Below are 14,432 nucleotides of genomic sequence, written 5' to 3'. Positions count from 1 at the left end.
AGTCATTTACCAACCACATGCGCTTTAAATTCCATCTCCATTTATACACAAGAACATTGCAACTGCCTTTTCTTTCTTCTTTTTACGTTGGTGTCATTTCACTGCAACATGTGGATCATTGGGTTTCATAACGAAGCCTTCCTCTCTCTGCTCGAATGAGGATGAGATTATTTTCTAGTGGCAGATCAGGTTCGTCTGGAAGCCTTTAGGCTGATAAAATGGGACACAACAGTGATAGTCGCCCATTATGAATGATGCAGTAATTCTCTGCTCGACATGGATTTTCGCTATATTGTGATTTGTTGGTGAGTATTAATTGCAGCATGACAGAGTGACTGTGTGCGTGATTCTCCTGTTTTTAAACTGAGGTAGACAGGGATGTGTTATTATATAATGCTATTTTACTGTGGCTGATAATGAAAGTCATGAAGACTCAATGAATTTAGCTCCACAAAAAAAAAACTGACTTGATGCATCTCTGCAAATTGAACTGACTTATTCACTATGTGTGAGTGTATTGAAGTTTAAAACCTTTGACTGCATAATCAATAATCAGCAGAGGTGTAGAACTTAAGTCACATGACTTGTACTCGAGTCAGACTCCAGTCGCAAATGATGACTTGATGACTTTGGACCTGACTCAACAAAGAACTTAGAACTTAGAACTCACATTTTACTTTAATACTAGTGACTTGTGGCTTCACTTGGACTTGAGCCTTTCGACTTTGAAATGCTTGATCCCATTCATCACCAGTTGCAGGAAAGAACCATGAAGAACTAGAATTACATTATTGAGCACCAGTTGGAAAAAAACGACACCAACGCTGACTTCTTCCCACATGGTGGTCAAACAAAACTCAATTGCAGAACGAAACAAGTGTGAGTAAGTACAGATTACAGACACTTATACGACATTACTTTTGGTGAAGAGTTCATAATGACTGGTTGAGACTCGAAACTCAAAGTTTAGGGCTTGTGACTTGCAAAACAATGACTCGGTCCCACCTCTGATAATCTGTATGATGTCACATGTAAAGAATGGGTTGGTTACCTGGAGTCGGCAAACAAAATGTATGCACCGACAGCAGAAAAACCAGCAGTGACGTAGGAAAGAAAGGTGGTAAAATCTTTGAAGAGTCACAGTCGGAGATCCATTACGGTATCATTGTGGACAATAGGAACTTTCATCAGACTGCAGTGCAACAGTGCAGGAGCGTTACCAAACAATTCAGACTCGAATCTCAGAGGTCAGATGCTTGATGCTAAGGTTTTGGTCACACCAGAAAATTGGAACAGCAACATTCATCCGCGTGTCTTCACGAAAACATGGTTCTGAAAGCTTGGTGACAGAGTGACTATTGGGACTGCTAGTTGGGGAACAACCTTAGCTGGCAAGCTAACTGGTAGTCAGTCACAACAGATCAACGAGGTTCTTTCTATTTTCTCTGCACTGTTTTGTTTTAATTTAATTTGTTCTCATTCCAAATCATCACATACCGACTTGGCTCACTGTGTAACGCATTCGGTAACCCAACTGTGATTCTCCACTATGGTTGCAGGCAACGCATTGATTGCGAACAAAAACAATTTTGTTAGGTTAAGGAAAAACATCATGGTTGGGCTTACAATAAGTACATAAACTGAGTAAAACGTAAACAACGTAACATAGGTACGGAAAACAAGTGACTACACAACACTTTGGGACACGAACACTGGTCTCCAACACCGTTCTCCTGGTTGAAAGTCCTGTGTTTGCTTGAAACTAAACACTCTACATATATTGTGGTTTGTCTCCATTGTTTTGATGTATTATTAGAAACAGAAGCGCAGCTTTGAGAATATGTAACTCAAACACCAAAACTGTTTTTCAATTTGCAAACAGGACATGAGCCTTGTGTTGTCAGACCATCTACTGAAAGTGAAATTCTGTAACCACTCAGCCATCAAGCCATGCAGCTGTTCATCTTTCATCCATTCATCCATTGGTTCCTACCTTTTCTGCAGACTGCGCCGTGCCAAAGAAGATGGGTATAAAAGCCAACCATACGATGCAGGTGGTGTACATGGTGAACCCGATGGGCTTGGCCTCGTTAAAGTTCTCCGGCACCCCGCGGGTCTTTATAGCGTAAACAGTACACGTTACCATCAACAAGATGCTGTAACCCAACGAACAGATAATCTGAAGATCCGTGATGTCGCATTTCAACACCCCTCGGGCTAGATACGGGTTGAAGGTCTTCTGCTCGTCATAGTCTATGACGGTGTTGGGCGGATCCACCACGAACCAGATGAACACCCCCAACAGCTGGGTTGAGATGAGGCTGGAGGTGATTGCCAGCTGTGAGGTGGGGCTGATCAGCCTGGGCGCCGTCACTGACTTCTTGCCCTGCTCGAAGATTCGGTAGATGCGGTTGGTTTTGGTGAGGAGGGCGGCGTAACTGATGCACATACCCAGACCCAGGAAAATCCTTCTGAACGAGCACACGCCAACATCTGGCTTGGCGATCATGAGGAATGTGATGATATAGCATAAAAATATCCCGGTCAGGAGGACATAGCTCAGCTCCCTGCCGGACGCTCGGACGATCGGCGTATCGTTGTACCGTATGAACGTCGCCATGACGAAGATCGTAGCGATGATGCCGAGCATTGCCAGGAAGACCGGAATCACTGCCCAGGGTGAGTGCCATTCCAGCTTAATGATGGGTATAGGCTGGCATGCCGTGCGGTTGGCATTGGGCCTCATGTTGTAGGAGCAGAGCTTGCAGGTGAACTCGTCGAACTGGTACTGGTAGCCGTCGCAGGGCTCGCAGTGCCAGCAGCAGGGCATGCCTTTCACCACCTTCTTCCTCTCGCCGGTTCTGCAGGGAAGGCTGCACACCGAGCTGGGAATGTCCTGCTCCCCTCGAGGCCACTGCATGTCCTCGATCTGGAGAGGAGAGAGAGCAAGAGAGACAATGAGCGGTTAGATCAGCGGCTGCTGAACCACAGCGCCTCGATAGGAACACAATAAAGATCCGCCACTCTGAAATTCTGAAATGTCAACTTTGTTGAAAAAGGCAATTTTTTTTTTTAAGGGGAAAAAGATTATCTGAAACAAAAATTGGTGTGCGAGTACATCCCATACATTGTAAAACTTCAATGTGCTGAGAAGCCACTTCTAAGTAATGACATTGTAAGAAATCGACTCTGAGGTTCTGGTGTCTCTGTCTCAGATTTATAGCTGAGATTTTTATCTTGCAGTGTGTAGCGCTGCTGTTAAACAAGGGGTTTGCTTTGGCTCTGGCTTGTAACTCAAGCAAAGGTCTCATTGATTTGACAGCTTGACTGCTCCTAATGAGTAATGAATACTCTATTAGTCCAACATCAATATGGATAAATTCCACCTGGATCATAGCGCTGTACTGCACTGAGAGAGGACATCTTAGTTATCTGCAATTTCTATTCAGCGTTGCAGCCAGGTGGCATTTAATTATCGCTCTGCAACTGGAGGATCCGTTATCAAGGCCCACCCTGCTCCTCGAGTTTCACCACCTTTCATAGGGAGCATACTTCAAATTTCAAACGAAAAAAACTTAACATGAACTTAACTTGGACCCAGAGTAACTTATACCGAGTAAACAAAACGGCTGTCCGCTCCGAGGACGACAGTGGTGAACCATATCTTTTCTATCGTACTGACACTGAAGTGTTCATCTACCGTCATACCTTTCTCTTGTGATGTGCAACACAACGGCGTCGGCGTCTAGTGTGTGTGCGCGTGTGTGTGTGTGTGTGTGTGTGTGTGTGTATGTGTGTGTGTGTGTAGTCCATCAGTCCGTATATAAGGATTTAGGGCCGCCATGCCAGCGTTAGTGTAACAATACTTCATGCAGACCTTCAGCTGTGTCTCAATTCAGCGGCCAATTCGGCTCCGTGACGATCGGCGCTGCAGGATTTAGCGGCAGAGCGTGACAAGTAATCCTACAAGAAAATGCAAGATTCTCGCCTGCGAATATTTTGCATTAAAACTATTCATATCGGCAGTTGCAACACACTTATCAATAAAGCAAGTTACAGTATATACGTATCGGGCTTTTATTGTGAAAGGTAAGATGGTAAGGAGGAGTGGATCTGGTCTGGAGTAGTAATACAGTTTACCGGCTTTGGTCCTACTCCTGTGTGTCGCTATAAACAACAGTGTTTGCCTCTGTTCAAGCTCATAAAATCGACAAAAAACAAGCATTTCGACGAAATACATCGACGTGATTAAAAGCCTCAACTCTGCAACATGTGCATTGATTTGAATATGTGGCCGGCTGGGAAGTGTGTGTCCCCTTGAATACTTGAATTATCCGCATATAAGCTCCACCACACCCCTGTGGAAGCAGACGGAAAGTTAAAAAAAGGAAGCATTCAATTATTTTTAATATTTCATTGAAAGAGGAGCGATCCGATAAAGTCAGAAGTATCCATAATATCAAACTTTCAATATGCTACTACGTCGAATTGGAAGTGAGCTAAAGTGTTAAGAATCAGTAAATCAGCTCCCGACAGTTCCTTTTTGAAACTACGCCCAGACCTTTGGACGGAGCTCCAGCGACTGACGGTGGCCAAAAAACCACGTTGTTGTGTATTGATGTCGATTATCTTGGCAGATAGCGGCTGCTGCTGCTGCTTTTTTTTTTTAAATGATTCGAAAGGGGAGATTTCAAAATGGCTCTGTGACCCCGGAGCCGATCAATTACACAACGCTAAGGACACCCTCACACAGATTATCTACAAGGGCCAATCTGAACCAGTGTTTGGTTCCAGCAGCCTAAGGGTGGGGGGGGGGGGTGGGGGGGGGGGGGGGGGCACTGGATGTTATCGCCACCCACCATCAACCAGACTCTCCCCAGGCTCTTAAAAAAAAGCTGTTGAGAACCTGGGATAGTTGGGGATGAAAAGAAACGGCAGCGTGGAGCAAACAGTGAGTCAGCCGGCGGCTTGTATTTGGCCATGGTGAGGATTTCAGCACCGCGGCCAAACAAAAAAAGGCAAACTCCAAAACAGCCCTCTGATCCTCCTCCCTTCCCCAAAAGCAGCAGGACGACTCTGAGGCGAAGCGAAAGACGCCTCCCGCACGCCGTTTCTCTTACTTCATTTCTTTTCTACAAAGGTTTTCTGATCATATTCACCAGCGCGTCCTTCCATCGCTCCCACTTTTCTTTCTTTTTTTTTGCCAACTTCCCCGCTAAGCTTTTTCATTGCATTCTGCGCACAGCCAACGCATCAAAAACAAAAAAAAAAAAAAGACGACACGACCGGCTGACACAAATCCCCGCTGCTCCTCCTCAGCAGAGCGAGGTGAATATGCTCCCCCCCCGTTTAGCATGTGAGATGTACTAAAAGTCTGTCACGTAGGAAACAAGCTTTTCGCTACGCAGAATTGATGAGTGGCAAACCTGCGCCTGGTTACGGAATGACTCACGGCTTCCCAAAAGGGATTTTCAGAACCGGAGGTTGAAAATGGGATTCAGAACGCTCGGAGCAACGCCGGAGTAAGTCGTTTCAAGGAAAAAGCGCCATCTGTCTTCCCGCCTTTCGTGGCGGTCAAGAGGACCGCCAGCCGCTGCGGCATGTTCAATAATTCACTGGGGTCTTTGAGGAGGTGTCACAGCTGGTAGACGGATCCGGATGAGAGGTCCCTCTGGTTTTAAATCTGAGACTTTTGTGCCCGTAAAAAAAAGACAGAAAAGAAGCCCCTCCGGCTGAGGATCGGCCTCAGCAGGTGATTAAGTCCCGAGGTCCTGAACCTCGGGGTCCAGTCCTGACACATCTGACAACGAGATGAAAATAATGAGGAGAACTGAGCGTCGTGGCACGGACTCCATCTCACAGGTTAAAAAGAGAAACATGCGAGGAGCACAAAAGGCTGCTCTGTAACAAGGAAGAGTTGCTAGGAGAGAGGGTGCAAGTGTGAAGGGTAAAACACGACCACGATGCCTCCTCAGTGTACAACTGACGTGAAGACGAGGAAATGAAACGAGCAATTTTAGACATTTAAAGAACAGAAATATGAACGTTGTTGGATGAAGCGAGATTCAAAATTCTTGTTTCTTTTTGAAAAAAAAGGCCTTTAAAGATACGTCACATGACACTACAGGTGAATAGGGTACAATTCTGTTACAAGTGTTATGAAATTCTATGTTTAAACATGCAAAAAGGGGCAAAATCGTATTAAATTTGTGCAAATTTTCATACATTTCCAGAACATAAATCTGAACATTCGATAAAGCAAGATTCTAAATTCTTGTTTCATTTTGTTGACATTTTAGAGTCAAAGGTTTTTACAGAGAGGAATTTTGGAAATTGCTTTGCGTCACTCAAAAAAAAAACTATTTTTAGATTATTAATACATATATAAATGAGTGTGTGAGTGGTGTGTGGACAAAGCCCTCTGTAGAAAGCTTCAGCACACAGAGAGGAATGAAGGTGTGAAGTTTGGTGGATGTCAGAACTACTGAAGTGGAGATTTCTGGATCAGAGTGTGAGAAAAACTCCATTGATAGAAAAGCTCCTTTAAAGAGACGTTTAGTTAAAGTCCAGACATTTAGAAGAGTCTCCAGGTGAAGAGGGTCACAACATGAACTAGTAGATATCACCATTAAACTTCACCACTTCATCACTCACATCAAGACTAATGTTCTTTTGTATTTTTTAAGTTTTCTGCATGATTTAACGGTAGCTTTTGGTTGATTTAGGATGAATCTAGAGACGCAAATAGACAAAGTTGGAAGATAAACATCAACGTCGTTATGACAACGTCACCTGACTTCCTCTTCAACAATCCCTTCTGCCGATAGAAAACGCCGGCGTGCGAGTTTGCCGAAACGACTGACGGCGCTAAAATCTCAGACGTGCAAAGAGAAGAGACAGAAGGGGGAGAGAGCTGAGGGGTGAGGGATTAGGAAAGCAACGGAAGAGCAGAGGGAGCGAGAAAGACAATGGAAGTAGATCGCTTGATTCCTCTGAGCTCTTGCAGAGGACCAGTTCTCCACGTTTGCCTGTCCTCCTCGTGTCTCTCTCTGTCTCTGTCTGTCTGTCTCTCTCTCTCTCTCTCTGTCTCTCTGTCTCTCTCTCTCTCTGTGTCTCTCTCTCTCTCTCTGTCTCTCTCTCTCTCTCTCTCTCTCTGTGTGTCTCTCTCTCTCTGTCTCCCTCTCTGTCTCTCTCTCTCTGTGTGTCTCTCTCTCTCTCTCTCTGTCTCTCTCTGTCTCTCTCTCTCTGTCTCCCTCTCTGTCTCTCTCTCTCTCTCTCTCTCTCTCTCTCTCTCTCTATGTGTCTCTCTCTGTCTCTCTCTCTCTCTCTGTGTCTCTCTCTGTGTCTCTCTCTGTCTCTCTCTCTCTCTCTCTCTCTCTCTCTCTCTCTGTCTCTCTCTCTCTCTCTCTCTCTCTCTCTCTCTCTCTCTCTCTCTCTCTCTCTGTGTCTCTCTCTGTCTCTCTCTCTCTCTCTCTCTCTCTCTCTCCGTCCCCCTCTGCTTTTCCTTATCAGTCCCCGGCAGACCCTTTGCTCCTCAGACTCTGCTCGTCGATAAACCGTCTGCTCCGCATCGATGTCGTTGTCGGCTGCCGGGTCAGCTGATCCCTTTTGTCTGAATAAAGACGCCGTAAAGCGTCCTAAACAGACCGACCACCTGTGAGGAGGAGGAAAAGGGGGAAACGTGTTCCGGCCTCCGAAAGATACTGGAGGGAGGAGGGAGGAGGGAGGAGTGAGGGCTTCTCTTTTAACATCTCTTTCACTGCATTTGTTTGTGTGATGTTCAACGTCTCTTTTCATGTATCCATGCTCCCCTTACTTCCCCAAGTATGGTCCAGGGGGTATCTTCCCACGGGGGGTGGGGTGGTGTTTGATTAGCTGCCTCCTCTTCCTCCTCCTCCTCCCCCGTCTCTTCCCTGACGCGGCGGTACATTGTTTCGGCCTTTAGGGGGCGACCTTTCACAACCGACCCGAGCTACTCATGAAACCCTCGGAGGGAGACTGGGGTCGCATCGTCGCCTTGGATACCGCATAGGATCTAATCTCGTCCTCTGTTGCTCCCTCACCTCCTCTCCTGCCGCCTTGCTGCCTTCACGCTCTCCGTTTCCGTCCTGCCGCAGTCGGTTTCGTTACGCCGGCGACACAACAGCAGAACACATAATAATAATAATAATAATAATAATAATAATAATAACTATGACGACAATATGCCTACATGCATATGAATAAATGAACTTCTGCAGGCTTCAGGTTTCATACTGAGCCCCGATTGGCTCCAGACTAGTGGTGACGTCAAAAAGCCCGCAGGCGTACGTCCAGGTGTCGAACTGAGATTTAAAGACCGACCGGACTGACATGAACATAATACAAATATGAAATAATGAATCTATAGATATTTAGACTATAATCGATTCAGAGTCTTCCTTCCCGTTAAATGTGCGGCCGCCGTGGTTACAGCGGCGACTGCGCATCAGGATTAAATTGATTAATTGACTAGTCCTCCTCACACTGGAATGTACACAGTTAGCAGATTAGCGGCAGGCCTGACTGAACTACAACGAGTGAGAAGACTAATCAGACGAGTGTCGCACGCTTCAACGGTAAAAACACAGCATGGCGGCGCTCGCAAATGAAAAAAACAACAACAAAAGTAAGGAACCGATTAGCTTCCCAGCAGACGTCACATTTTGATTAGCTGTCAAAGCTATTCGCTATGCTCAATCAGCAGTGTGTGTGTGTGTGTGTGTGTGTGTGTGGGACGTCTGAATTAATGGTGAAAGAAAATAGGATCAGAACAGTGCGTGGCTAAAACCGTTAAAACTGTCCAAGTCCATTGATTATGATTAACTGTTTAATTTAAAAGGGCAACTCCACTCTTCAGGTGTCCTCCTCCTCCACCTCCTCCTCCACCTCCTCCACCTCCTCCTCCTCCTCCTCCTCCGCGTTTCGATCGGCTTCGATCCTCTGCTGCTGGTTCATTACGTTCACAACACAACTGCAGGAAACTGCTTTTAAAAACATACGGCGTCTCGCTTCTCCGGCTCATTGGGTTCCTCTTCCTTCCTTTTATCCACACATGATGTGGTGTTTCTATCATTTTTTTTTTTTTTTTTATCGTCTCCCGTCTTCACCTCTTTGGTCCAGACTGAAAGATCTCAGAATGCAATTTGTTTCAGGGTTTCATGGTTCCCACTCAGTGCATCCATTCAGGTTATCGTCACGTCACGGTTCGTATGTGATATCTTACCAAAAGTTAGTTTTCCAACAAAAAGACAGCAACGCTTGTCCATTTTGGCTCGTTATGTGCTCACAGGCTTTTCAAAATAAACTTCCGTCTTCACAGGAAAACACTTAGTAAAGATGGTGAAATACTTAGTTAGGTTTAGTAAAGATGGTGAAATAGTTAGGTTTAGTAAAGATGGTGAAATACTTACTTAGGTTTAGTAAAGATGGTGAAATACTTAGTTAGGTTTAGTAAAGATGGTGACATACTTACTTAGGTTTAGTAAAGATGGTGACATACTTAGTTAGGTTTAGTTAAAGATGGTGAAATAGTTAGTTAGGTTTAGTAAAGATGGTGACATACTTACTTAGGTTTAATAAAGATGGTGACATACTTAGTTAGGTTAAGTTAAAGATGGTGAAATAGTTATTTAGGTTTAGTTAAAGATGGTGACATAGTTAGTTAGGTTTAGTAAAGATGGTGACATACTTACTTAGGTTTAATAAAGATGGTGACATACTTAGTTAGGTTTAATAAAGATGGAGACTTACTTAGTTAGGTTTAGTAAAGATGGTGACATACTTAGGTTTAGTAAAGATGGTGACATACTTAGTTAGGTTTAGTAAAGATGGTGAAATAGTTAGTAAGGTTTAGTAAAGATGGTGAAATACTTACTTAGGTTTAGTAAAGATGGAGACTTAGTTAGGTTTAGTAAAGATGGTGAAATACTTAGTTAGGTTTAGTTAAAGATGGTGACATACTTAGTTAGGTTTAGTAAAGATGGTGAAATACTTAGTTAGGTTTAGTTAAAGATGGTGACATACTTAGTTAGGTTTAGTAAAGATGGTGAAATACTTAGTTAGGTTTAGTAAAGATGGTGAAATACTTAGTTAGGTTTAGTAAAGATGGTGACATACTTAGGTTTAATAAAGATGGTGACATACTTAGTTAGGTTTAATAAAGATGGTGAAATACTTACTTAGGTTTAGTAAAGATGGAGACTTACTTAGTTAGGTTTAGTAAAGATGGTGAAATACTTAGGTTTAGTAAAGATGGTGACATACTTAGTTAGGTTTAGTAAAGATGGTGAAATACTTAGTTAGGTTTAGTAAAGATGGTGACATACTTAGTTAGGTTTAGTTAAAGATGGTGACATACTTAGTTAGGTTTAGTAAAGATGGTGAAATACTTACTTAGGTTTAGTAAAGATGGTTGTTTGAGCTGAAGAAACTGCAGAAGTGGGGTTACTGTTTGAGCAATGATGCAGTTGTTTTGTAGGTTGCACTCACAGAGAGTTTTAAAACAGGAGATAAAAAGAGAGCGTCTTCTCTTCAACAACAGACTCTCTGAACAGGACGGATTAAAAGTGATCCAAAGCTGAGAGGAAGGTATCTTCAGTTCACTTAAGCCTGAATCATAATGCCAGGGGAGACACACACGAGGTGTACTTCACTTTTGTTTCAACATTACTTGAAGCGGTAAACGCCACAGCCTCGGATGACCTGCTGCGACTCAGGATTACTTAAAAGGAAATGATGAAAAACCTTGTGTACATTAATTGGGAGGAAGTGCAGTGTTTTTCCACCACAGGTGAGAAATCGACTGCCTTTGTTCTTTCATTCGGGTGTTGAATTAATCTGAATAAAACACACTTCTAACTCTTCTTCAAAGAAAAGTTACAGTTAGGGGGGAACATTTAAATAATTATATTCATTTCAGATGCATTCCCAAGACTCAATGGGGCAAGGCGAACTCCAGGCACAATATTATTTAGATGAAAAGTGAGACAGTATCAACGAAAACAGACGGCGGCAAACAATTTACCATTGAAACGAATGCTTCCCTTGTTGTTTATATTGTATTTATGAGGACAGTCTGGGAATCTGTATTTATAGGCACATTGTTAAACAACAGGGCAAAACCCAACGAGCAGAACACAAGTGTTGGAGCTATATCAGACTTCATTTTTCAGGCAATGGAAGTCAATGGAGGAAAAACAGCATTAGGGCTGAATAGAGTTCCCTCTGGCTGCTCTCCTCAACGCTATGCTGAACTTAATTACACAAAAGAGAGCTAACCAACGCTAACGCGCGCAGCTACTGTCGACATAACGTCTGGGCTGTGGTTCCACAGTGACACCAAAGAGGAGAGAGGTAGACAGGTGAGGAGACAGACAGACAGATGAGGAGAAAGACAGACAGGTGAGGAGAGAGACAGACAGAGGAAACAGACAGACAGGTGAGGAGAGAGTCAGACAGGTGAGGAGAGCGACAGACAGGTGAGGAGAGAGTCAGACAGTAGAGGAAACAGACAGACAGGTGAGGAGAGAAACAGGCAGGTGAGGAGAGAAAGAGACAGACAGGTGAGGAGAGAGACAGACAGGTGAGGAGACAGACAGACAGGTGAGGAGAGAGTCAGACAGGTGAGGAGACAGACAGACAGGTGAGGAGAGAGTCAGACAGGTGAGGAGAGAGACAGACAGGTGAGGAGAGAAACAGACAGACAGGTGAGGAGAGAAAGAGACAGACAGGTGAAAAAAGAGACAGACAGGTGAAAAGAGAGACAGACAGTAGAGGAAAGAGACAGACAGATGAGGAGACAAACAGACAGGTGAGGAGAGAAACAGACAGGTGAGAAGACAGACAGACAGGTGAGGAGACAGACAGACAGTAGAGGAAACAGACAGACAGGTGAGGAGAGAAAGAGACAGACAGGTGAAGAGAGAGACAGACAGGTGAGGAGAGAGAGACATATATTGTTTTATTATATTCAATGTATTTTTATTTTTCTGTTTTCTATTTAACTATGATGTTGATTTATATATTTTTTAATTAAATCAACAATAAAAAATTTTTTTGATAGCACATTAAAATGTGCTATCAAAAAATGGATGTCATTAATGATTCATAATTTCAAATTCTTAGTTCTAAAAAAATATATTATACATTTTTTTTACGACACGTCACAAATTAAAACATTTTTTCTCAGATTGGAAAAGTATATAAGTATATAAATCTGTCATCGGTAATAAAAAAAATCACAAAAAAAGAGTAATAACTGAGCTTGTTTACAATTTAAAGAAGTCTCCTTCATAATGGAGGTCAATGGGAGAAATTAATTTTTGGGCGGCTGATCCCAGACCTGTGACGGAGGAGGGTCATCTGTCTGTCTGTCTGTCTGTCTGTCTGTCTGTCTGTCTGTCTGTCTGTCTGTCTGTCTCTCTCTCTCTCTCTCTCTCTCTCTCATAACACATCTAGAGGGGCTGTGAGGGATCGCTCGCAGAGATCAAGGTCAGATTTCATTACTCCTAATGAGGCTCAGCCCACATCCCAATCTCTCCTCTCCATCTCTCTGTGTCTCCATCTCTCTTTCTCTTTCTCTCTCTCTCTCTCTCTCTCTCTCTCTCTCTCTCTCTCTCTCTCTCTCTCTCTCTCTGGCTTTCAGACATGAAAGGCCAGCAGCAGCAGATTTCTAAACCATTACAGATAACGCTGCTCACTGCTGCTGCCGGGTCAGAATCACCTTTAATCGTCAATTCCTCTGGAGACCCCCCCCCCCCCACACACACACACACACACACACACACACACACACACTTGGAACATTGTTTCTGATATTTGTGATCTCTGACAAACAGAAGCTGGAGACACAGTGTGAAAGTAGTTTTTACTGCAGCGACATTAGTGAGATATTGTCTCTTTAAAACAAAAAAAGGAAGAAAGAAAAAAGCCCCAAATGCTTTTTAAGGAAATTGTAATTTCGAGCTAATGAGGTTTTGTGTAATTTCAGGAATAATGTGTTTTCTGCTCTGCAAGAAAATGAAAATGTCCCTTTCTCAGACAAAACAGGAAACACATATTTGTTGCTGCCATTTGTAAATCTGTGCTCATATTGTGAGCCAGAGGTTACTTTCAACCTCCGGTTATGCCGATGCTTCACGTGTTAAAGCTGCATTCTCTCCAGTGTCCACCAGGGGGCGACTCCTCTGGTTGTATAGAAGTCTAGTCTAAAATGACTCTACTTCTCTCTTGATTTATTCCCTCAGTAAACATTGTAAACATGAGTTTATGGTCTCAATCTCTAGTTTACAGTCTTCTTCAATACAGCATGATGTTCATTTAGTACATTATGCTCCATTTAGAGTCAAACACACCATAAAGCAGGGCATGATTTAGGGGCGGGGCTACGCAGTGATTGACAGGTGTCTACCAGAGACGTATACGGCGTCTCTACGTCGCTCCTCCTCAATCCATATATGGTCACTTCCTGTTCACTGCTTATAAAAATGATGCGTCTCCCCGCGGAGCTCCGGAGGTCGTCTTTGATCGACGATGTAATCATCCTGTCAGATCGGGAGGCTCTCAGGACATCAGAACGCGTCGCGTCCTCTACGATGGATTTAGTTTCCGCTTCGCTCCCGTTGTCTTTACGTGTTCTCAAGAGCCAAACAACAACATGCTCATAATATACAGATGTGTAGCAGCATATTTCACACCCGGAATATTCTAATTAGCTTCAGATATTGACGAACAGCGGCACAGGACATGCTTTTAGGGAAAGAAAGCGAGGGCTGCAAATAGCGGTCATTCCTCTTCTGTCACGGAGGATTAAGGAAAGACAAGGTCCCATGAGGAAGTCCTCATCTGTCTCTGACTCATACATCTTCCCTCCGTTCTACAAGCTGAAGGTGCTGCTTGAATCTAAATTCTCCAAAGTTGGAATAACGCGAGGTTGTTGCTGTTCATCTGTGGATGAAGCGTAAAGCTCACTCAGACCCTCAGTAGTGCAGACAAACTGAACCCCTGATTGGGGATTTCAACCTCTACAAGCAAACGAGGCTTTCTAGACTCCACTTTTTAGGTGGACTATGCTTTAAGGACTACGGGGGACTTGCATCACGGCTGGTTTTTCGGCATTCGTGGGATAAACGCGGCTATGATTTTACAGTCAGTGCGGACGTCCTGCCCACCAATAGGCTTGAAGATTAAGCCCTTTTCATCCATTAACAAAATACTTGCACTCCTTCTCACAGTCATAACTTTGTCAAATCTGAATTCTGATGTCTGTCCAGAATGAACCAGAAGTCTTGAAAGTCATGTTCAGCACTTTTAATGGAGACAGTTTGTCAAAATGTAATCAAACACAAGCTAAAAGAAGCAATGAGGACATTGGGTATGCAACATTGCAATGAAATACATATTTTTGACATGAC

At 43.7% G+C, this 14,432-nt stretch overlaps 1 protein-coding gene across 3 annotated transcripts in view; it reads right to left on the bottom strand.

Moving 5' to 3' along the window:
• grm7 (glutamate metabotropic receptor 7) overlaps window positions 1–14,432 on the bottom strand; it is a 222,171-nt gene that overhangs the window by 42,735 nt on the left and 165,004 nt on the right. For all 3 annotated transcript variants that reach the window (XM_068722229.1, XM_068722225.1, XM_068722228.1), the window contains one exon: window positions 1,994–2,929. In XM_068722229.1, the coding sequence (XP_068578330.1) occupies window positions 1,994–2,929 (936 nt within the window). The remainder of the gene's footprint in view (window positions 1–1,993; window positions 2,930–14,432) is intronic.

Source organism: Cebidichthys violaceus, unplaced genomic scaffold (assembly GCF_023349555.1).
Source record: "Cebidichthys violaceus isolate CVI_PGR_0920_01 unplaced genomic scaffold, fCebVio1.0.p SCAF_29, whole genome shotgun sequence".
NCBI classification, from domain to species: domain Eukaryota; kingdom Metazoa; phylum Chordata; class Actinopteri; order Perciformes; family Stichaeidae; genus Cebidichthys; species Cebidichthys violaceus.
Note: the sequence above shows the minus strand (reverse complement) of the source record. Positions and strands in the feature narration are given on the sequence as shown.